A 22,522-nucleotide genomic window follows, 5' to 3' on the forward strand; every position below is an offset into this window, starting at 1 on the left:
CGATATAAATTTCATTTTGATACGTCTACCCATTCCTAATAAAAAGTGGTCTTAACACACAGAAAGACTCAGTGATATAACAAATGACACAGCCGTTTTTTCGTTTGATATGAGTACAAATTAACAATTTACGTCTTTTTCCTTTACTTTTACTGTGAAAATTAGCTTGTTGTTGAATTTCATAATTGTAGATAACCGGGAAGTCCCCTTATGGTTTTGACGAGTGAGTTTGCGAGTGACAAAATATGTAACATCAATCACCGTGTCTTTCGATTGCATTGACTTAGACGCTTAAAGTTTCTCCACCATTAAGCGCCGGCAGGCATTAGTACAACACATAAACTTCAGCACGATTCGTCTACCCATTCCTGAGAACATGGGGTCTTAACACATAGAAACACTGACCCTAGAGTGACAGGTTAACAATTTTCGGATTTTTTCGTATGTGAACCGTAACTTCTCGCCAAATTTCACGACAGGAGGTAAATGAACAATAACCTATATATTTTGGTGTATCTGTTTGTGAGTACCGAAGAATGTGACATCAACAGCCGTATCTTCTGATTACATTGACATAGGAGCTTAAATCTTTTACACCATCAAGAGACTGTAGACGTCAGTATGTAATATATCAATTTGATAAGTATATGCATTCCCGTAAAAGGGGTCTTAACTGACAGACAGACACAGTCGGATAACAAATGACATTTTTTTTTTCCTGTGTTATAGTTACAAATTAGTAACTTTTGGATTTTTTCCTTCACCTATACTGTGAATCCTTACATCTTCCAAATTTCATGACTCTAGGTCAAAGGGGTTATCCTATACTTTTTGATGACTGGGTTTGCGAGTATCAAAACATATCACATAAACGACGGTGTCTTTTGATTTAGTGGACATAAAAGCTCAAAATTTTTACACCGAAGATAGATCGTGGACCTCAATTTCTGACATATATTTCAGCTTGATAAATCTACAAGTTCCAGGAAAAGGGGCTTCATTTTTAGCGTTTCATGGAATCTTCGTCACTTGTAAAATGACACACCTGGTAAGTGCAAGGTGTGAATTAGGTTTGGAGATGAACTTGATAGAAATTATTTACACGAAGTGCTACGTTCTTCCATATAAAAGGCAAACAGTTGGTGTTACGGTACACCTGAAATATTTACACATGGATGGCAGTAAGGCCGTGTCCTCTTTGTCCTCTTTACCTGTAACCTTGGACTTGAGGTATATTCTACATTAACCTCGTACACATGCTGCAGGAATAGGTTTAACCGTCATCCTACACAACAGCGCCACTACCTCTGCATCAGTTGGTTGTTAATTGTTCTGACAGGCAATTGTTTACTTTGAGTAACGACAAACTGTACTAATTTGATTATGGGCTGGGCAGAATATATCCCAATTTACAGGTTGTGTTCTGACTTTCGAAATGGTCTACTTTCTTTTCAGATGACTATGGATCTTGGTCGCTGTGGGTGATGAGTAAACGTTTTGTGATCGAATGGATGCTATACGCGCTGATGAAAGTGACTTTAGTGAGAAAGACGGTAATTTAGAAAGAGATTCGGTGTGTGATTTTGATGTCGATACAGAAGGTGAAGATGATGACAGTGATAGTGCTAGTGTGGGGGGGGGGGGGGGCGTCAGAGGAAATGCGCGTTACTCTGAATCCACAGCATGATGCACCAATGAAAAACAGTGAACGTGCACTTTATTGTTGGCCGTAAATGGTGTAAGAAAGGATCGTCGCCAAACATTCGAACAAGAAAACATAATATCATTGCACATTTGCCAGGGGTAGCTGATGCAATGGAAAGGCTTCCTCCGTACAGTGCAGAGAGAGATACCTAGATACTAATTGTCATAAATGAAATATTAATAGAGGTAATGGTGCATAGCAGCAGTAGGCGGCAACTAATGAGAGACGAATTAAATCACCCAATTTGGAAGAAATGAAAGTATTTAAAGGAATTAATAGCCTGGAAATCATTGATTTTATAATAGCACCAAGGAAGAAGCTTATTATTTGACCGAAACAGCATTAAAAATCTCAAACAATAAGTAAAACACATCAATTATCATTGAAAGGAACCACTACGTTACTAAAATTGTGCCCATTTCCTTAAACGAAATTCACGGATTCGTGACAAAATTTTTGCAATTATATCCACATACCGGTGCAGAACATACAAAAAGCATGTGTTTGTTTTCTTGTCGTTCCAACGACGACACTTGGGACATCTTACGTATATCGGCAACATACTTTACATTGAGGGCATCCGGAGATGTAAGGATCCGTTATTGTTAAACAAAACAGCAGCATCTGTTGAATAATCGTTTATTAGTACAACCTGTTTCGAAACGTGAAGTTGAATCATCAGAAGCATCTGAAGAGGAAACACAGAGATTGGAGAAAAAATTAAATGATTTTTGATGAAGGGCCAGCAAAATCTGTATGTTACTTCAGTAATGTTTAGATACCACTTATACGAAATAGACAAGAGAATCGGGTTCGCAGTAAACAAAATACTCACATTAAAATCATTTACAGCGAAACAGAAAGATTATTGGTCTCCGCTCTCAGTCAAGTTCTCTTAAAACATCAATAAGGGAAACTGTAGTAAAACCATAAGTCGCAGAGTAAAGGAGACAGCTATGACAAATGTCTCAAGTTCTAAAACGAAACAAGGACAATGATGTAATTAAAATATGTCAGTCAGACCTAAGAATGGATGGCGGTCGTAAAAGTGTTGTATCATGCTCACCCAGAGAAAAGTAACGAAATCATAGTGTACCACCTTGAAATCCCATTCTGCATTCCCTTAGGCTGGGATAAATTGCATTGAAGGTCGTATCAAAGTAACATTATGCTTTTAGAACGGCTTACATTGACTCCAGTTGAATAATGTAATCCTAGTCGTCAGCACTGTCAATATTTACTTTCAAGATCATTAAATTGTCAAATACTAAATACGTATTAGTCAAAAGTGCTGTTTTTTACTGACGGGTTACAAAATACCCCACATCCCAAGTTATGTGGTACAATAAATATCACCAAGGTAACGAGTTAAGAGAGACGAAGTATTTACGCACTTGATAATGAGCTACCACTTGAGAATAGCACAGATAGCCGAATTCGCGTACATTGTGAACGAATGAATGTTTAACATTCAAGGCGGAAAAAGTTGTCTGTTATGAAATTTTACAGGACAGTGGGCGAAAGTAAGCAGAATACAGTCCGCGTATATGTCTAAACACTGAGCAGTGCTGTTATTTACTAACTTGTGCGTCCTGGCAAAGGAAATATACACTCCTGGAAATGGAAAAAAGAACACATTGACACCGGTGTGTCAGACCCACCATACTTGCTCCGGACACTGCGAGAGGGCTGTACAAGCAATGATCACACGCACGGCACAGCGGACACACCAGGAACCGCGGTGTTGGCCGTCGAATGGCCCTAGCTGCGCAGCATTTGTGCACCGCCGCCGTCAGTGTCAGCCAGTTTGCCGTGGCATATGGAGCTCCATCGCAGTCTTTAACACTGGTAGCATGCCGCGACAGCGTGGACGTGAACCGTATGTGCAGTTGACGGACTTTGAGCGAGGGCGTATAGTGGGCATGCGGGAGGCCGGGTGGACGTACCGCCGAATTGCTCAACACGTGGGGCGTGAGGTCTCCACAGTACATCGATGTTGTCGCCAGTTGTCAGCGGAAGGTGTACGTGCCCGTCGACCTGGGACCGGACTGCAGCGACGCACGGATGCACGCCAAGACCGTAGGATCCTACACAGTGCCGTAGGGGACCGCACCCCCATTTCCCAGCAAATTAGGGACACTGTTGCCCCTGGGATATCGGCGAGGACCATTCGCAACCGTCTCCATGAAGCTGGGCTACGGTCCCGCACACCGTTAGGCCGTCTTCCGCTCACGCCCCAACATCGTGCAGCCCGCCTCCAGTGGTGTCGCGACAGGCGTGAATGGAGGGACGAATGGAGACGTGTCGTCTTCAGCGTTGAGAGTCGCTTCTGCCTTGGTGCCAATGATGGTCGTATGCGTGTTTGGCGCCGTGCAGGTGAGCGCCACAATCAGGACTGCATACGACCGAGGCACACAGGGCCAACACCCGGCATCATGGTGTGGGGAGCGATCTCCTACACTGGCCGTACACCACTGGTGATCGTCGAGGGGACACTGAATAGTGCACGGTACATCCAAACCGTCATCGACCCCATCGTTCTACCATTCCTAGACCGGCAAGGGAACTTGCTGTTCCAACAGGACAATGCACGTCCGCATGTATCCCGTGCCACCCAACGTGCTCTAGAAGGTGTAAGTCAACTACCCTGGCCAGCAAGATCTCCGGATCTGTCCCCCATTGAGCATGTTTGGGACTGGATGAACCGTCGTCTCACGCGGTCTGCACGTCCAGCACGAACGCTGGTCCAACTGAGGCGCCAGGTGGAAATGGCATGGCAAGCCGTTCCACAGGACTACATCCAGCATCTCTACGATCGTCTCCATGGGAGAATAGCAGCCTGCATTGCTGCGAAAGGTGGATATACACTGTACTAGTGCCGACATTGTGCATGCTCTGTTGCCTGTGTCTATGTGCCTGTGGTTCTGTCAGTGTGATCATGTGATGTATCTGACCCCAGGAATGTGTCAATAAAGTTTCCCCTTCCTGGGACAATGAATTCACGGTGTTCTTATTTCAATTTCCAGGAGTGTATTTGCATTCTTCCTGGTTTTATTACAATTGGCCTCATTTATTATGAAATCGGTACGTAATTCTGATTTTTGTGCAGTGAATATTCTGTTTGAGTTTAATTCTCCAGAAAACAACCTTTTGAGTCGTTAATTGCAGATCGTCTGTCATCAAACTCCGTCAAAGGGGGTTGATCATTTTTCCATCTCCGGCTAACAATGCATTTTTTCCTGTGTAACAAATAGCTCCCTGGCAAGTCTTATACAAGTAAACTGGATTTTTTCTAATTCCTCAGTATCGTTGCTCTTGGGCCCTCTGAATTATATGCAACTTGTACAGGGCGTTAGAAAAAGGTACGGCCAAACTTTCAGGAAACTTTCCTCACACACAAAGAAAGAAAATATGTTATTTGGACATGTGTCAGGAAACGCTTACTTTCCACGTTAGAGCTCATTTTATTACTTCTCTTCAAATCAGAGACGAAAATTTAATAGTCATGGGTGACTGGAATTCGTCAGTAGGAAAAGGGAGAGAAGGAAACATAGTAGGTGAATATGGATTGGGGGGAAGAAATGAAAGAGGAAGCTGCCTTGTAGAATTTTGCACAGAGCATAACTTAATCATAGCTAACACTTGGTTCGAGAATCATGAAAGAAGGTTGTATACCTGGAAGAATCCTGGAGATACTAAAAGGTATCAGATAGATTACATAATGGTAAGACAGAGATTTAGGAACCAGGTTTTAAATTGTATGACATTTCCAGGGGCAGATGTGGATTCTGACCACAATCTATTGGTTATGAACTGCAGATTGAATCTGAAGAATCTGCAAAAAGGCGGGAATTTAAGGAGATGGGACCTGGATAAACTGAAAGAACCAGAGGTTGTACAGAGTTTCAGGAAGAGCATAAGGGAACAATTGACAGGAATTGGGGAAAGAAATACAATAGAAGAAGAATGGGTAGCTCTGAGGGATGAAGTAGTGAAGGCAGCAGAGGATCAAGTAGGTAAAAAGACGAGGGCTAATAGAAATCCTTGGGTAACAGAAGAAATATTGAATTTAATTGATGAAAGGAGAAAATATAAAAATGCAGTAAATGAAGCAGGCAAAAAGGAGTACAAACGTCTCAAAAATGAGATCGACAGGAAGTGCAAAATGGCTAAGCAGGGATGGCTAGAGGACAAATGTAAGGGTGTAGAGGCTTGTGTCACTAGGGGTAAGATAGATACTGCCTACAGGAAAATTAAAGAGACCTTAGGAGAGAAGAGAACCACTTGTATGAATATCAAGAGCTCAGATGGCAACCCAGTTCTAAGCAAAGAAGGGAAGGCAGAAAGGTGGAAGGAGTATGTAGAGGGTTTATACAAGGGCGATGTACTTGAGGACAATATTATGGAAATGGAAGAGGATGTAGATGAAGATGAAATGGGAGATGAGATACTGCGTGAAGAGTTTGACAGAGCACTGAAAGACCTGAGTCGAAACAAGGCCCCGGGAGTAGACAACATTCTATTAGAACTACTGATGGCCTTGGGAGAGCCAGTCATGACAAAACTCTACCATCTGGTGAGGAAGATGTATGAGACAGGCGAAATACCCACAGACTTCAAGAAGAATATAATAATTCCAATCCCAAAGAAAGCAGGTGTTGACAGATGTGAAAATTACCGAACTATCAGTTTAATAAGTCACAGCTGCAAAATACTAACGCGTATTCTTTACAGACGAATGGAAAAACTGGTAGAAGCGGACCTCGGGGAAGATCAGTTTGGATTCCGTAGAAATGTTGGAACACGTGAGGCAATACTATCCTTACGACTTATCTTAGAAGAAAGATTAAGAAAAGGCAAACCTACATTTCTAGCATTTGTAGACTTAGAGAAAGCTTTTGACAACGTTAACTGGAATACTCTCTTTCAAATTCTGAAGATGGCAGGGGTAAAATACTGGGAGCGAAAGGCTATTTACAATTTGTACAGAAAGCAGATGGCAGTTATAAGAGTCGAGGGGCATGAAAGGGAAGCAGTGGTTGGGAAAGGAGTGAGACAGGGTTGTAGCCTCTCCCCGATGTTATTCAATCTGTATATTGAGCAAGCAGTAAAGGAAACAAAAGAAAAATTCGGAGTAGGTATTAAAATCCATGGAGAAGAAATAAAAACTTTGAGGTTTGCCGATGACATTGTAATTCTGTCAGAGACAGCAAAGGACTTGGAAGAGCAGTTGAACGGAATGGACAGTGTCTTGAAAGGAGAATATAAGATGAACATCAACAAAAGCAAAACGAGTATAATGGAATGTAGTCAAATTAAATCTGGTGATGCTGAGGGGATTAGATTAGGAAATGAGACACTTAAAGTAGTAAAGGAGTTTTGCTATTTAGGGAGTAAAATAACTGATGATGGTCGAAGTAGAGAGGATATAAAATGTAGACTGGCAATGGCAAGGAAATCGTTTCTGAAGAAGAGAAATTTGTTAACATCGAGTATAGATTTAAGTGTCAGGAAGTCGTTTCTGAAAGTATTTGTATGGAGTGTAGCCATGTATGGAAGTGAAACGTGGACGATAACCAGTTTGGACAAGAAGAGAATAGAAGCTTTCGAAATGTGGTGCTACAGAAGAATGCTGAAGATAAGGTGGGTAGATCACGTATCTAATGAGGAGGTACTGAATAGGATTGGGGAGAAGAGAAGTTTGTGGCACAACTTGACTAGAAGAAGGGATCGGTTGGTAGGACATGTTTTGAGGCATCAAGGGATCACAAATTTAGCATTGGAGGGCTGTGTGGAGGGTAAAAATCGTAGAGGGAGACCAAGAGATCAATACACTAAGCAGATTCAGAAGGATGTAGGCTGCAGTAGATACTGGGAGATGAAGAAGCTTGCACAGGATAGAGTGGCATGGAGAGCTGCATCAAACCAGTCTCAGGACTGAAGACTACAACAACAACAACAAATCAGATTAACCATGGAATGGAAACACACAACAACAGAACGTTCCAGAGTGACTTCAAACACTTTGTTACAGGAAATGTTCAAAATGTCCTCCGTTAGCGAGGATACATACATCCACCCTCCGTCGCATGGAATCCCTGATGCACTGATGCAGCCCTGGAGAATGGCGTATTGTATCACAGCCGTCCACAATACGAGCATGAAGAGTCTCTACATTTTGGTACCGGGGTTGCGTAAACAAGAGCTTTCAAATGCCCCCATAAATGAAAATCAAGAGGGTTGAGGTCAGGAGAGCGTGGAGGCCATGGAATTGGTCCGCCTCTACCAATCCATCGGTCACCGAATCTGTTGTTGAGAAGCGTACGAACACTTCGACTGAAATGTGTAGGACAACATGTGGTTGTGTCGTACTTGTAAAGGCACATTTTCTAGCAGCACAGGTAGAGTATCCCGTATGAAATCATGATAACGTGCTCCATTGAGCGTAGGTGGAAGAACATGGGGCCCAATCAAGACATCACCAACAATGCCTGCCCAAACGTTCACAGAAAATCTGTGTTGATGACGTGATTGCACAATTCCGTGCGGGTTTTCGTCAGCCCACACATGTTGATTGTGAAAATTTACAATTTGATCACGTTGGAATGAAACCTCATCCGTAAAGAGAACATTTGCACTGAAATGAGGTATGACACATTGTAGGATGAACCATTCGCAGAAGTGTACCCTTGGAGGCCAATAAGCTGCTGATAGTGCCTGCACACACTGTACATGGTACGGGAACAACTGGTTCTCCCGTAGCACTCTCCATACAGTGACGTGGTCAACGCTACATTGTACAGCAGCAACTTCTCTGACGCTGACATTAGGGTTATCGTCAACTGCACGAAGAATAGCCTCGTCCATTGCAGGTGTGCTCATCGTTCTAGGTCTTCCCCAGTCGCGAGTCATAGGCTGGAATGTTCCGTGCTCCCTAAGACGCTGATCAATCGCTGCGAACGTCTTCCTGTCGGGCCACCTTCGTTCTGGAAATTCGTCTCGATACTAACGTACCGCGCGACGGCTATTGCCCCGTGCTAATCCATACATCAAATGGGCATCTGCGAACTCCGCATTTGTAAACGTTGCACTGACTGCAAAACCACGTTCGTGATGAAAACTAACATGTTGATGCTACGTCCTGATGTGCTTCATGCTAGTACTGTAGAGCAATGAGTCGCATGTCAAGACAAGCACCGAAGTCAAAATTACCTTCGTTCAATTGGGGCAACTGGCGGTGAATCGAGGAAGTACAGTACATGCTGGCGAAACTAAAATGAACTCTAACATGGAGATTAAGCGTTTCCGGACACATGTCCACATAACATCTTTTCGTTATTTGTGTGTGAGGAATGTTTCCTAAAGGTTTGTCAGTACCTTTTTTCAACACCCTGTATATTCACAACAGACTATAATGTTCCGCATCCCATCATCTGTAACGTGATCATTATGAAAGTGCTGGCTACTTTTCTATGAGATATGCAGTATGTCCCGAGAGGCGTGAATCCTTTATCGTTATTATGAATTCTGAATGGTGCTTTACAAGGAAAAGCTCATCGTTAAAAGCCTTGTGTAATAGTTCTTGTGCAATACTTCGCCTGGCAAAATTAACAATAATCTCCCTGAGACCCGGAAGGTGGATCACTACAGATGACAACGAGTTTTCTAGCTGAAACGGTTGCCTAAATCGAACACTGAGGACTGTAAGAGATTTGGCAGGCCAGACTTACTAGTTCAGATAACTTTATATACGTAAGGCAATAAAGAAGAGGTGTCCAGTTGGCTCTGTTTTGGGACCTAGCCTCAGTGGTAGAAAAATGACAGTGGCGTCAGTGGCAATTAACTGTAAAGCTTATGCAGAAAGTCTGTTTCTGATCATGATTGGACGATCTGGAGTACAGAAAGAAGAGAGGGACAGCTTACCGTGGAAATACCTCACAAATGGTGTGTGGAAAGTATATTAAAGATTTCTGCTCATGAAATGGTCCCTATACTACTATCTGTGACGAGAAATTTTAAGATTATAATCGGACTGAGGGATTGGACAAGCCTATACTTTCTAGGGATTATTTTAGACGAAAATATCAGCACCAGAAACGTAGCCATAATTCAAATTATTGCAAATGTAGCCCAAATTGCCTTTATATGACCTTCGCAATTAATCAGAGTACATCACGAGTACATTCTCAGTGACATTGTGAGATACAAAGATGGTGTTTCGGCTCATAAACTGAAGGCAAAGCTGTCGCGACGAAAACACAGATGGATTATGGTACGATTTAGAGAGGCGTACCTTACAATATTTTACCAATGCGGCCAAATTACTGTAAATTAGAAACGAATTAAAGATAGTGGTAGGAAACGTGGAATAGCAGCGATAGTCGAAGAAGTATTTACGAAGTATTTCTCAGCCTCGAGGAAATATTATTGTGGGGATATATGTTTCTTTCGTGGGTTATTCCACTATATATGGTCACTGCTTATACGCTATGTGCCTGAAAGGATTATACATCGAAACAATGATATAAGTTATTGTGGACAACTTTCATCGCAAAAGCTTACCACCATGGAATGTTCGATGAACAGATATGTAACAGATCGAGAAAGGTTCATGTTGAGAGAGTGAAGCATACGTACGTAGCCAGGGATAGAACATTGTGTTGAACAAGACATGATTGAAGGCGTCATCTCACTGGTTAGAATTGTCTGTCTGGGATGCAGTGGATGTTGAAAGATGAGCAGTCTGGGGAAGGAAGACAGGAGCCGAAAGGAATATCAACGAGATAACAAGACACTAAGACGAGGACGTCTAAGAATTCTGTGGGTGTGTATGGGATCTCACACGAGCAAGACAAATGACATACCGTAATGATATACTGTAAAAATAATTGTGATACACTAGAGTGAACAATATGAAGAAGATTAAAGTACGTTAACATACTTAACAATGTGCATGGTTCACAGACATTTACGGAGGTGTTTCAAGAATATGGAAAGCAGAGAGTGCTTCTTTGGCCTGGTACTCCAAGCAATTAGCTGATATAACTAAATATTGGTCTGTAAATTGCTTAAGTCACCTGTAACAGCCGGCCGTAGTGGCCGCGCGGTTCTGGCGCTGCAGTCTGGAACCGCGAGACTGCTACGGTCGCCGGTTCGAATCCTGCCTCGGGCATGGATGTGTGTGATGTCCTTAGGTTAGTTAGGTTTAACTAGTTCTAAGTTCTAGGGGACTAATGACCTCAGCAGTTGAGTCCCATAGTGCTCTGAGCCATTTGAACCATTTTCACCTGTAACATCACGTGGAGGACGTAATGCATAGGATATGTGTAAAATTGAGTGTCAGTACAAGGTTGCTCTTGTTTTACATGTTTTTGCATACCATAATCCGACTTTAAATTTTGAGACAAATTTTATTATGATCATTTTGTTAATCGAAAGTAAGTATTAGATACCACTTGATAATGTAGATTACAATATTCCTTGAGTGTCATAGAACCAGTAACTGATGATGATGTTGTCTGGAACAGCTCAGTGTGATAACTCTTGATGGAAGCGTATGAGTCTGCAGATACTAGGACGTATTAGACATTAGAAATTTAGTTAGAAATTAGTTGTAATTTCAAAGTTATTTCATGCAAAAAATGTAAAATGATTTGGATCAGGAATATCAAACATTGGAAACTCCGGGTAGGAATAGCCGGAATTCATGGACTACTGGTCTATGATCAGCTAACCTTTCAGTCTAGTGAGTTTAGTGATTTCATTCCTTCTTTGAGCCTTGAAACTTTCATATCGTACAACTTCAGCAGACAGATCTTCGTTCAGTTTGTCAAAGACATTTACTGTTTTTCTTTCAGCCCTTTAGTACGAATCACAAAGTCGTGGATCCCGAGTTGAAAACCAGCCACTGCTTCAAATTGGAATAAAACTCATCAGCAATGGCGTTCTATGACTTGCCGTATGAAGAGACACTCTTTTTCTGTCAACAGCGGAGGAGCGGACTGAACGATGGGGAAACAATTTGTGATTTTCAACAGTGAATTCGCTGTTAGTAGCTGAAATTTATTCCAAAACTGAATTAATCTTTCTCGTATCTTATTCTTGCTGCCAGCCTATATTCTCGAGTCATTCAGTCTTCTATTTCTTCTCCAACTACTGCTTGCCAGTCTCCCAGATTATTAGGTTATCATATCCCTTAGTACACTGAGGTATCCGGTCAATATCTTTTTATTTTTCCCTGCCTATTCATCTTAAATTGGCCAAGACGAATCTGATGGTATCAAACGGAATATGACTGGAGAAACAAAATTTATGAGGCTATACATTTGTAGCACAGCATCTCAGTGAATCACAGAGAGAATCGAACGTTTTTGGAGATGAAGTGCTACAGAATGATGTTGTGCATTAGGTGTAACAATCAGGTTTGTGGAGGTGTCTGCAGAATCGGTGATGACAAGAACATACGGGAAACACTGACAAGGAAATGGGACAGGATGTTAGATCATGGTTAAGACGTCAGGGAATAACTTCCATGGTACTAGAGGGAGCTCCTAGAGGGCAAGAGGCAGAGCCTAGAGGAAGACAGTAACTGAAATACATCCATCAAATAAATGCGGACGTAGGGGGATTAAGAGGCTGGCGCAAGAGAGAAATTAATGGAGCGCCACATCGAATCAGTTAGAGGACTGATGGCTCAAAAAAAAAAAAAAAAATGGAAACCTTATATATAATGAGAACAATGCGAAAAAAGTCTTCCAGTATTTAGTTGTAGTGTTCGTCGTGGAACCATGAAACTGTAGAGAAGCAAATATCGGGCCCAATGTAAGATATTGTGTGTATTACGTTGTTCCTATTTTCGTAAATTAAGAGTCCTCATCACTAAAAAGCCCATTAATATGCAGCTGTTCTTGTGCTTTGAGATAATGTGAAATTTCGAGTTAGTGAACAGTAAATATTTGCCTTCGTATTCTGTCTTCTCCTGTGGACCTGCAATCCCGCAACGCACATACAGCTGGTTATCTGTTTATGATAGTGAATACGCTACCCACAGTCTCCGGGATGTGTCCACACATTTGAATGCTCCTCATTGATTCAAGACAAGCTGTTTCATGAAATGGAAGTGTGTTAATACCACGAGAGAATGTGCTGTGTAGTAACTGCCAAACTGCAGCTGGTGATGTGATGTGATGCAGCTGGTGATTTTGTGTGCCTGCTGTGTGTTTGTGCAGCGTGCGGACCGACCTGAGCCCCGCAGGCGCCAACAGCTCTCTGCTAGTGGCGCGCATTGGCAGCGGTGACGCGGGGAACTACACGTGCGCCGTCTCACCGTCAGAGTTCGCCACCGTCACTGTACACGTTCTCGATGGTGAGTACTTCAAAAACAAAGTTTCCCTTACCAGAAACTTTTTCTAATGTTGACTCACAACTTGCAAACTTTACACCGTAAGAACTTAGTTAGTACTTAAAACAGCAAAGAGTAGAATCGAATTGCTTGCGATGGAGTGTCGAAAATTAGGTTTTCCGGCAGGGATCTGTTCAAATGGAGACTACCAATGACGCTGCAGGCGTAGAAGCCCAGACCATTCACGGGCGCGCATTGCAGCAGATATGAATTAAGCCATCATTCACCTCTCAAACTCACCCCCTCCCTACCCCGAAAACACCCCCCCTCCCCCTCCCATAACGCCTCAAATTTCCATTATATCTGCTTGGCACTCACAGCAAAACATCCAAGAGTTTTAAAAAAAGAACTCAGTCAATTACTGGACCGTTAAATGGGATTTTCCGAAAACCTTTCCTATGTAAGGCACTTATGAGGTTTGTATCCCCAGCGACTCACACCTAGTGAGTACATGGCTGGCGACCACGTGGTTCCGAACTGAGTCCTGGGATTGCTTCCATTTGCTTACACCAGGCGCCTCACTTTTATCTTTCCTATCTGGCCACCCTTGGACAGCTCTGGTTCTTTCCTGACCCTGACACTATTAGGTTTTGAGGGCTAGGGGTCTTTCATTTATGGACCTATACGTCTCATGCAGCATCTGACCTGGAGCAGATGGCTCTGAATGGCGTCTGTATCCCATGTTTGGGGCAGCCTCCAGAACTGCTGAAAGCAACGGAATATCACCGCAGATTGTCTTGCCTGCATTGTGCAGACCCCATTTTATGCACAAAAATGGCCTCCTCTCGTGTTAAATCAGTATCCAGAGGTACAATAGTCCCCTATTCAGATCCCCAGGGAGGCAGGTATGACTTGAAAGGAGGCAAAAAATCAAAATGAAAATTGGTACCAGGAATGTTAGAACTCTGCTACAAGTAGGAAAAGGAGACAACCTTAAAAGAGAGATGGAAAAGAATCATTTGGACCTTGTAGGAGTTGCTGAGGTAAGATGGAATGGATGTGGAGACTTACAGTCATACGAATATGTATTGTACTACTCAGAAGGAAAAGTAAAAGGAATGGATGGAGTAGAAATAATCATGACAAAGGAATTGCCTAAATGTGTGGATTATGCGGACTATGCAAATGATCAGGTTATTGGTGTAGGGCTGAAAGGAGCAAAAATATATTTAGTGATTGTCCAGATGTATATGCCAACTTCAGAACATGATGACCAAATTGTAGAGGAAACGTTCAATGTAATAGAGAGAATAATGGACGAAAATAATAAATGCTGTAAAATAGCAATGTGAGATTGGAATGACATTGTGGGAAAAGGGAAAGAGGGAAACATAGTATGCATTCATGGTTTTGGAAAGAGAAATGACAGAGGTGAATGGCTAATTGAAATCTGCAGGGAAAGGCAGCTGTCAGTTTCAAGTACATGGTTCAAGAACCACAAAAGGAGGCTCTACATTTGGAAATCACCAGGGGATAAATACAGAAACCAAATCGACTATATTCTGGTAGAAGAAAGATACAGGAATGGAATCAAGAAGGTGCAAACATTACGAGGTGCAGTTATTAATAGCGACCACAACTTACTTATGGCAGAAATAGAAATAAGAATGAAAAAACTGAAGAAGGCGACCATGGTGAAGAAATGAGATGTAAAGAAGATAAGATACAGCAAAAAACAAATTACAAGAATGCTGTCACTTGAGTTCGTATACACATTACGAGACAAAGAATCACCAGAAAATGTCAACGAGTGCTAGAATATGCTGAAAGAAGGAATCATTAAAGCAGGACAGCAAAATGTAGGATATGTAAAAGGGAAAGGGCAAAAAACCATGGGTCACACAAGAAATGATTTCCAAGCTCGAAGAGAGAAGAAAAATTAATAACAAGAACACTGAAGATGTAAGAAAGATGCACCAACGGTTAAATAATGAACAGCGAAGAGAAACAGAGCAGGCTAGGGAAAAATGGCTAAAAGAGGAATGTGATGCAATTGAAGAACTGCACTGGAAGAGAAGATACGACTCACTATACGACAGAGTTCAGACGATGACATGGGATCAAAACAAAGCAGGAAGTGATACTATGGAAATTTTGAGTAAAGAGGTAGTGTACAAAGATCGTACAATGTCCTCCAGAGATGGGAAGAATATCTAAAAGAGCTATATGACACAGACTGCAAACCAGAAACTCTGGAAGTTGAATCACTCAACAGTCAAATGATAACGAGAAAGGACCAACCATCATAATGGAACAAGTAAAGTCTGCCATAACTGTAATGAAAAACGGCAAAGCAGTAGGTACAGATACGATACCGGGAGAAATATTAAAATGCTTGAACCAAAATGGTATAAGAGAAATATTGAGGTAATAAAATATATGACAGTGGTGAATGGCCTGAGGACCTTCTGACAACAATAATGATTCCATTACCGGAAAAACAAGGAACAAAGATATGCAGTGAACACAGGACATTTAGCCTTATTTCACACGCAGCGAAAGTGAAAAAAATGGCTCTGAGCACTTAACTTCTGAGGTAACTTAGAACTACTTAAACCTAACTAACCTAAGGACATCACACACATCCATGCCCGAGGCAGGATTCGAACCTGCGCGCGTAGCGGTCGCGCGGTTCCAGACTGTAGCGCCAAGAACCACTCGGCCACCCCGGCCGGCGCAGCCAAAGTGATGTTAAGAATAATTAATAAGGGACTCGGAAGAGTAATGGAGGAGAACATTGGCGAGGAGCAGTTTGGATTTATACGGAATACGATCACCAGGCACGCAGTAGGGCTTGGGAGAAAGGTTTACTGAAAAAGGAAGAGACCTCTATAAGTGCTTCATCTAGAAATGGCATTTGATAATGGCTTGGGACAAGCTGGTGACTATAAAGAGGGAAAGAGGGTGGACTGGATAACCAGAAGACTTGTAAACTCATTACATCTGATTCAAAAAGCCTCTGTTAAACTGAGAGGAGAAAGTACACACTGGATCGGACTAGGAAAAGAAGTAAGTCAAGGATGCTGTCTATCACCTAAACTTTTCAACCTCTACTTCAAAAATATGATATACCAATGCTCATTAGATGACAAAAGAGTAGAAACTGGAGGACGAAGAATAGGGTGTTTGAGGTTTGCTGATGGCGTATTCCTCCTAGCCTCAGGGGAAAAAGAATTACAGGATTTAGTGGGCACCATTGAAGCTAACGGGAAAAATTATTGAACGAAAATTAACACAAATAAAACAAAAGTATTGGCACTAGGAGGAAATAAGGAAATAAAATTGATACTGAATGGAGAAATATATGGTGCAAAATTAAATGTCTTGGAAGCAGGACAGTCACCGACTGGAATTGCAGCAAAGATATTAATATAAGGATAGCAGTGGCAAAAGAGGCATTTTATAAGAAAAGGAGAATTTTCTGCACCAGTCTGGACAGAGAACTGAGGAAAAGACTCACGAAGTGTTTTGTATGGAGTGTTCTTGTGTACGGTACTGAAACATGGCCTTTGAAGAAAAAACACGGAGAAAAGCTGGAGGCTTATAAGATATGGGTATGACGGAGGATAGAAGGAATAATTTGGACGGACAGAGTAAAAAATGAAAAGGTACTGAGAAGAGTGGGAGAGAAAAGACAGTTACTAGATGTAATAAAAAGAAGAAAAAGAAATTAGATTGAGCATATATTAAGAAAGAATGACGGACTCTTAAAAACAGTTTTAGAACGTTATGTTGAACGGAAAAGGAAGCGTGGAAGGAAGAGATTGCAGGTAGTGGATGACGTGATGGACGGTACAACGTACATCAGCCTTAAGAAGGACGCAATGTATCGCAGAAAATGGGGAGGTAAAGGACCTGCTTATGAAGCAGAAAACTGATGACGATGATCCTCGGTTGACGGTCTGCCTTGGCATTTGTCAGGATTATTGCGGGCATTGGGTCCCTGAGGTACAGAAAATAGGCAAACTACGAGTTATTAGCCATCATCACTTTATATCTATTAAATTTGTGATAACGTGCTTGCTACGCCTACTCGTCATACCGGTGTGTGACGTCCTACCACGAACAAATGCGGGTATCTCAATATTCCTATGTGAGTCGAAAAAGAAGTAATTCTGCGTCGGAACCACGCGCGTTTAAACGTTTTCTGCCCTTGCAGGTGGCCAGCGTGGCGACGCCACTACTGTGTGTGAGGCGCTCTGCGACCGGCGCGTACTGACACCGCAGTTCGTCAGCATTCCACGATAACCCCATCCCGCACACTCGCAGCCGCACGTGGCGGTTGCGTCCAAGCCTGTAACCTTTACACCTACATAATATCACGCAAACCAGTAGTCGGAAAACGTCAACGGTGCTTACCTGATACGTAGATCATTTTAAGAATGTACCTGTGACCTATAGTCAAGAAGCAGTAGTGGAAAAAAGAGCATTTTGGCCCGAAACAGGCTTCCCGCTTCGATACTGACAGACAGTTTCACCAATTTAGCTTTCGCTCCCCACTGAAAGTGGTGTTTTAAGACAACTTAAGTATTATAATTAGATTCCTTAGCATGAAGTGTAGGTGCAAACAAATTAATCAGTAACTTTACTGTAAATCTGCTTATCAAACCTTCTCCGTTAAATCTTTGTGTTGTAACCTCCCCACATAAATATTTAAATGGAAATGGAGCGAAGTGTAACCTCGCCACAAAAAATATAAAAATGAAAATGGAGCCCACAAAAAATAATAATTAGATGAATTTTAAATATTGTGACCTCCGAACAAAATTGGCTCCGATTTATAGTCTGTGCCCAGAAATGCATTCACAATTAATGTTACCACAAAATTCTATTCTCATTTTATGTCAAGTTCGAAACAGAAAAATTCCTAAACACCAAAATAATAAAAAAGGTTTGTAACCTGATGAATTTTATGAGGACAGCGGCGCTGACCTTCGTCCCTGTATCCTGAATAACAAAAGCAAAAATTCTTACCTCAATAAAACTGCAATTATATCTGCTCTTAATTAGTCATTTTTCGACACAGCTTCGTGCAATGCTGGCGTATATATATATATATTCTTGGATGCAATGATAATGCATTGGAAATTCTTTAAATTGAAATGAATACTTTTCTTTAAAAGAGTTACTTTATATTATAAAAATTATTATTGGGGCATTTTTTGGAACAAATTAAATTACAATTAACATACATTATTAAATATGCGCAAGGCTGCTTCTTTACCTTCTACAACAATACTCATCCTCCAGAGTCCTGACCAGAGTCCCGAGCAGAGCACACAGCCGACACATGCCGACTCCACCAGACTACTGCAGACTACACCAGACTACTACTGTCGACTCGCGCAGTCAAGCGCAGCCTAGCCACAAGCAACAACTAACTATAAACTACTCTCTGGTCAGAGATTCTGTCATGCTTCGCCCATCGCCGGCAAAGCATACGTCTTACAATGTTCGATTCTCTGATTATATTTCATGATCGTATTAAGACAAGCACAGGGATTTCCATACCACCTGTCTCCTTTATCTTATCATGGTACACTGTCCCTCACATCACACCCCCATCTTAACGCTCTTGTCTGAACAACACGGCAGAAACATTCGTTCCCATAAGGCAAAACACCTTTTCTGCCACCCTCTATGCTTCCGCCACATTCTCGAATCCGACTGTGGGATAACCTCCCGCATTGTATTAGCGAACAGAATAACGTCTTCAGCTCGAGAAGACAGTTACTGACGTATCTACTAAAGCAACATTAAAGATTTTTCTGAAAATTGTCTTGAGCAGCTAACTAGGCAGCCCACACGCAATGGAAATACCTTAGTCTTTCTAAACAGGCCGGACCCTATCGACAGTGTCAGTATAGAAACGGGACTTACCGATCATGATGTCATTATAGCAACTATGAATACAAAAGTTAATAAATCAGTTAAGAAGGCTAGGAGAGTGTTTCTGCTAGATAAAGGACATAAGCAGTCATTAACATGTTACTTAGACAGTGAACTGGCATCACTTAGTACCAGTATGAAGGATGTAGGGGAGTTATAGTCAAAGTTTAAGTTTAGTCAGGAGAGTTACGAGCCTGTTGAGTGGATAAAGGATGGAAAAGACCCGAAGTAGAGGCTGTTGCTCTCTAGGTTGAAAAAGGGACACACTAATGACGACAAACTAAGGTTAGTGGAGATTTGTGCGTCTATGAAAAGATATGTGCGCGAAGCATACAAACACTACCACCGTCACACACTAGCAAAATATGTGGCAAAGAACCCGAGAAAATTCTGGTAGTATGCAAAATCGCTAAGCGGGTCTAAGGCTTCCTTTCAGTCCCTTGTTGACCAGCCTAGTGTGGCATCTGAAGTTACCAGATCGAAACCCGAAGTTTAAAGTTTCACGTACAAATGTTCAAATGTGTGTGCATTCCTAAGGGACCCAACTGTTGAGGTCATAGATCCTTAGACTTACACAGTAATTTAAACTAACCTATGCTAAGAACTACACACACACACCCATGCCCGATGGAGCACTCAAACCTCCGGCGGGCGGAGCCGCGCAATCCCTCACATGGCGCCTCAAACCACTCCGCCACTCCGCGCTGCAGAAATCGTTCACGAAGGAGAACAGTACAAAAATATCGTCATTTCACCATAGGCTAGACTCATGTATGGACGACGTAGAAATAAGCATGCCTGGCTTCGAATAGCAACAAGAAAATTTTAAAACAAGCAATTCACCATGTCCGGATGGAATCCCAGCTCGATTTCTCAAAGTGTACTATACGGCATTGGCTCCTTACCTAGCTTGCATGTATCGTAAATTCTCGCCCACCACAAAGTCCCAAGCGACTGGAAAAAGCGCAGGTGATTCCAGTATATGAGAAAGGTGAATGAACGGACCCGCAAAATTAGACCAATGTCTCTAACTTTTGTTTGCTGTAGAATCCTTGAGCACAGTCTCAGTTCGAATATAATAAACTTCCTTGAGGCTAAGCAGCTTATGTTCACGAATCTGCGTGTTTTTAGAAAGCATCGCTCGTGCGAAACTCAGCTTCCTTTTTTCTCACATGATATACTCAGAACTATGGATGAAGGGCTACAGGAAGATTCCATATTTCTAGATTTCCGGAAGGCATTTGAAACGGTGCCCCAGTGCAGGCTGTTAACGAAGGTACGAGCATATGGAATAAGTCCACAGAGTGGCTTGAAGGCTTCTTAAATAGTAGAACCCAGTATGTTCTTCTCGACGGTGAATGTTCATTAGAGACAAGGGTATCGCCAGGAGCGTCCCAGGAAAGTGTGATTGGACCGCTACTGTTCCCTATATATATTAATGATTTGGCTTACTGGGTGAGCATCAGTCTGCGGCTGTTTGCTGATAATGCCGTGGTGTACGGTAAGGTGTCGAAGTTGAATGACTGCAGGAAGATACTATTTAAACAAGATATCCAGTTGGTGTGATGAATGGCAACTAGTTCTCAATGTGGAAAAATGTAAGTTAATACGATGAGTAGTAAGAACGAATCTGTAATGTTTGTATATAATATTATTAGTGTCCAACTTGACACACTCAAGTCTTTTAAGTATCTGGGTAACGTTGCAAAGCGATGTGAGGGGGAACGACTTCGGTTTATTGGAAGAAATTTAGGTAAGAGTGTGCGACCTGTTCTTGAGTACTGCTCGAGTGTTTGGGATTGGGATTGAAGGAAGACATCAGAGCACTTCAGATGAGGGCTGCCAGATATGTTACCGTAAGGGGGGGGGGGAGGGGGGGGCGAGGCTGCGTTCTTTTCGGGAAACACTATTAAAAAAAATTACAGAGTCGGCATTTGAAGCTGACTGCCAAACGATTCTGCTCCTGCCAACATACACCACGCGTAAGGACCACGAAGATAAGATATAAGAAAGTTTTCCCTCTCTCTATTTGTGAGTGGGACAGAAGGAGAAATAACAAGTAGTGGTATTGGTTACCCTCCGCCAAGCATCTTACAGTGCCGCGGAATATCTATGTAGATGTAGTTGTAGATTTATCATGTCCCTGTACCCACACGTTACCCCTGTACATCCTTCTTTCCAACCATATCTTCCTCATTTCCCAGTATTCTTGGCTGGTTCGGTCCCTTAAATTTTCTGTCCCCAGAACTCGCTGTATCAAAAAACGTCATTATGTACATTCTGTACATCTATAAAATGTTTCTATGTGCCACTAAAGTTGTTGTTTTTAATGTCATTACTATTTTCATTCTGATTATTATCATTATTTTAATTATTATTAGCGGAATCTCCAATTAAATGGAGGGCTTTAAGCAAATTAAGCAAATAACTCATCAAATCTTTTTCAGTTTCTTCTTGTTGTTCCAATACGCTTTCCTTCTTCCCGAGAAGGCCATTTAACGTACTTACAACCACTTTGGTCTGTGCTGTTTTATTTTCGTTGCTCTGATGTAATTTCCCATTCGTCTACTTTATGTCTCAAGGTGTCTCTTCCTAAAATGTCGATTGGCCTTAGGTTTGCGTTTTGGAGGTTCTTTCTTATTTCGTTCAGCCAAGGTGCTAAGCTCGTAAGTGATGTTACATAGTCTGTTACCCTTTTTGACAATAGCTTTTTTGATAGTTGTTGAGATGACCAAAGGCTTTCATTCTCGTTTTCCTTTGTCCATTTCGATGATTGAAAGCTTATTTTTTTTCATTGATTGTAACCTGTAACCATCTTGGGTATGCCTTGCTCCTAAAAATTTCCTAATGAACTTTCTCTATTCATTTGTAACGTCTTCAGGTTCGTATTTTCTGTTAAGTGTTAGTGCTGCGCTTGCGTAGAGGACTGTTGGTTTTATGACGGTATTGTTGTGCCGAATTTACTCTATTATGATATAAATTGTTTTTGTAGAGATTATGGACTAACCCTAATATTTTTTGGCTGTTTGGAGGAGATTGTACTGTGACATTTTTTCCAAGACCTGTCTTTTCGAAGAATTCTGCGAAGTACTTAAAGTACCTGACCTTGTTGATTTTGTCGTGTTTTCTTCCAGGGTCGCAATTTCTGTCTGTGAATATAAAACTTTAGTTTTTTGGAGTTATTACTACCTTTCCTTTCTCAGACCTTAGGTCTGGTTCGGAATGAAAGTGATGCGGACCTTGATCAAGCGTCACTTCCTTTTAACTGTACGGTATATGTTACATTGCGTTTAGGAACTTTCGGGTAATTGAACATGTATCAATAATTACGGATTTCTGAAGTTGTATATATAAGTTTGGATGTAGCTGTATTGCATTGATGTACTGGTGGATATTGCGTGGTATGACTCCTGTAGTTGAAAGTATAATTGGTATAATGTCAACTTTATCCTGATGCCACATGTCCTTGACTTCCTCAGCCAGTTGGATGTATTTTTCAATTTTTTCTCCTGTTTTCTTCTGTATAT

General features: G+C 41.7%; 1 protein-coding gene across 1 annotated transcript in view; it reads left to right on the forward strand.

The window, feature by feature from the left end:
• The window catches only part of LOC126474970 (uncharacterized), a 1,274,000-nt gene that overhangs the window by 1,207,575 nt on the left and 43,903 nt on the right, over positions 1-22,522 (forward strand). Inside the window, exon 6 of the mRNA XM_050102496.1 lies at positions 12,934-13,070. Coding sequence (XP_049958453.1) covers positions 12,934-13,070 — 137 coding nt within the window. The remainder of the gene's footprint in view (positions 1-12,933; positions 13,071-22,522) is intronic.

This window comes from Schistocerca serialis, chromosome 4 (assembly GCF_023864345.2).
Source record: "Schistocerca serialis cubense isolate TAMUIC-IGC-003099 chromosome 4, iqSchSeri2.2, whole genome shotgun sequence".
Taxonomy (NCBI): Eukaryota; Metazoa; Arthropoda; class Insecta; order Orthoptera; family Acrididae; genus Schistocerca; species Schistocerca serialis.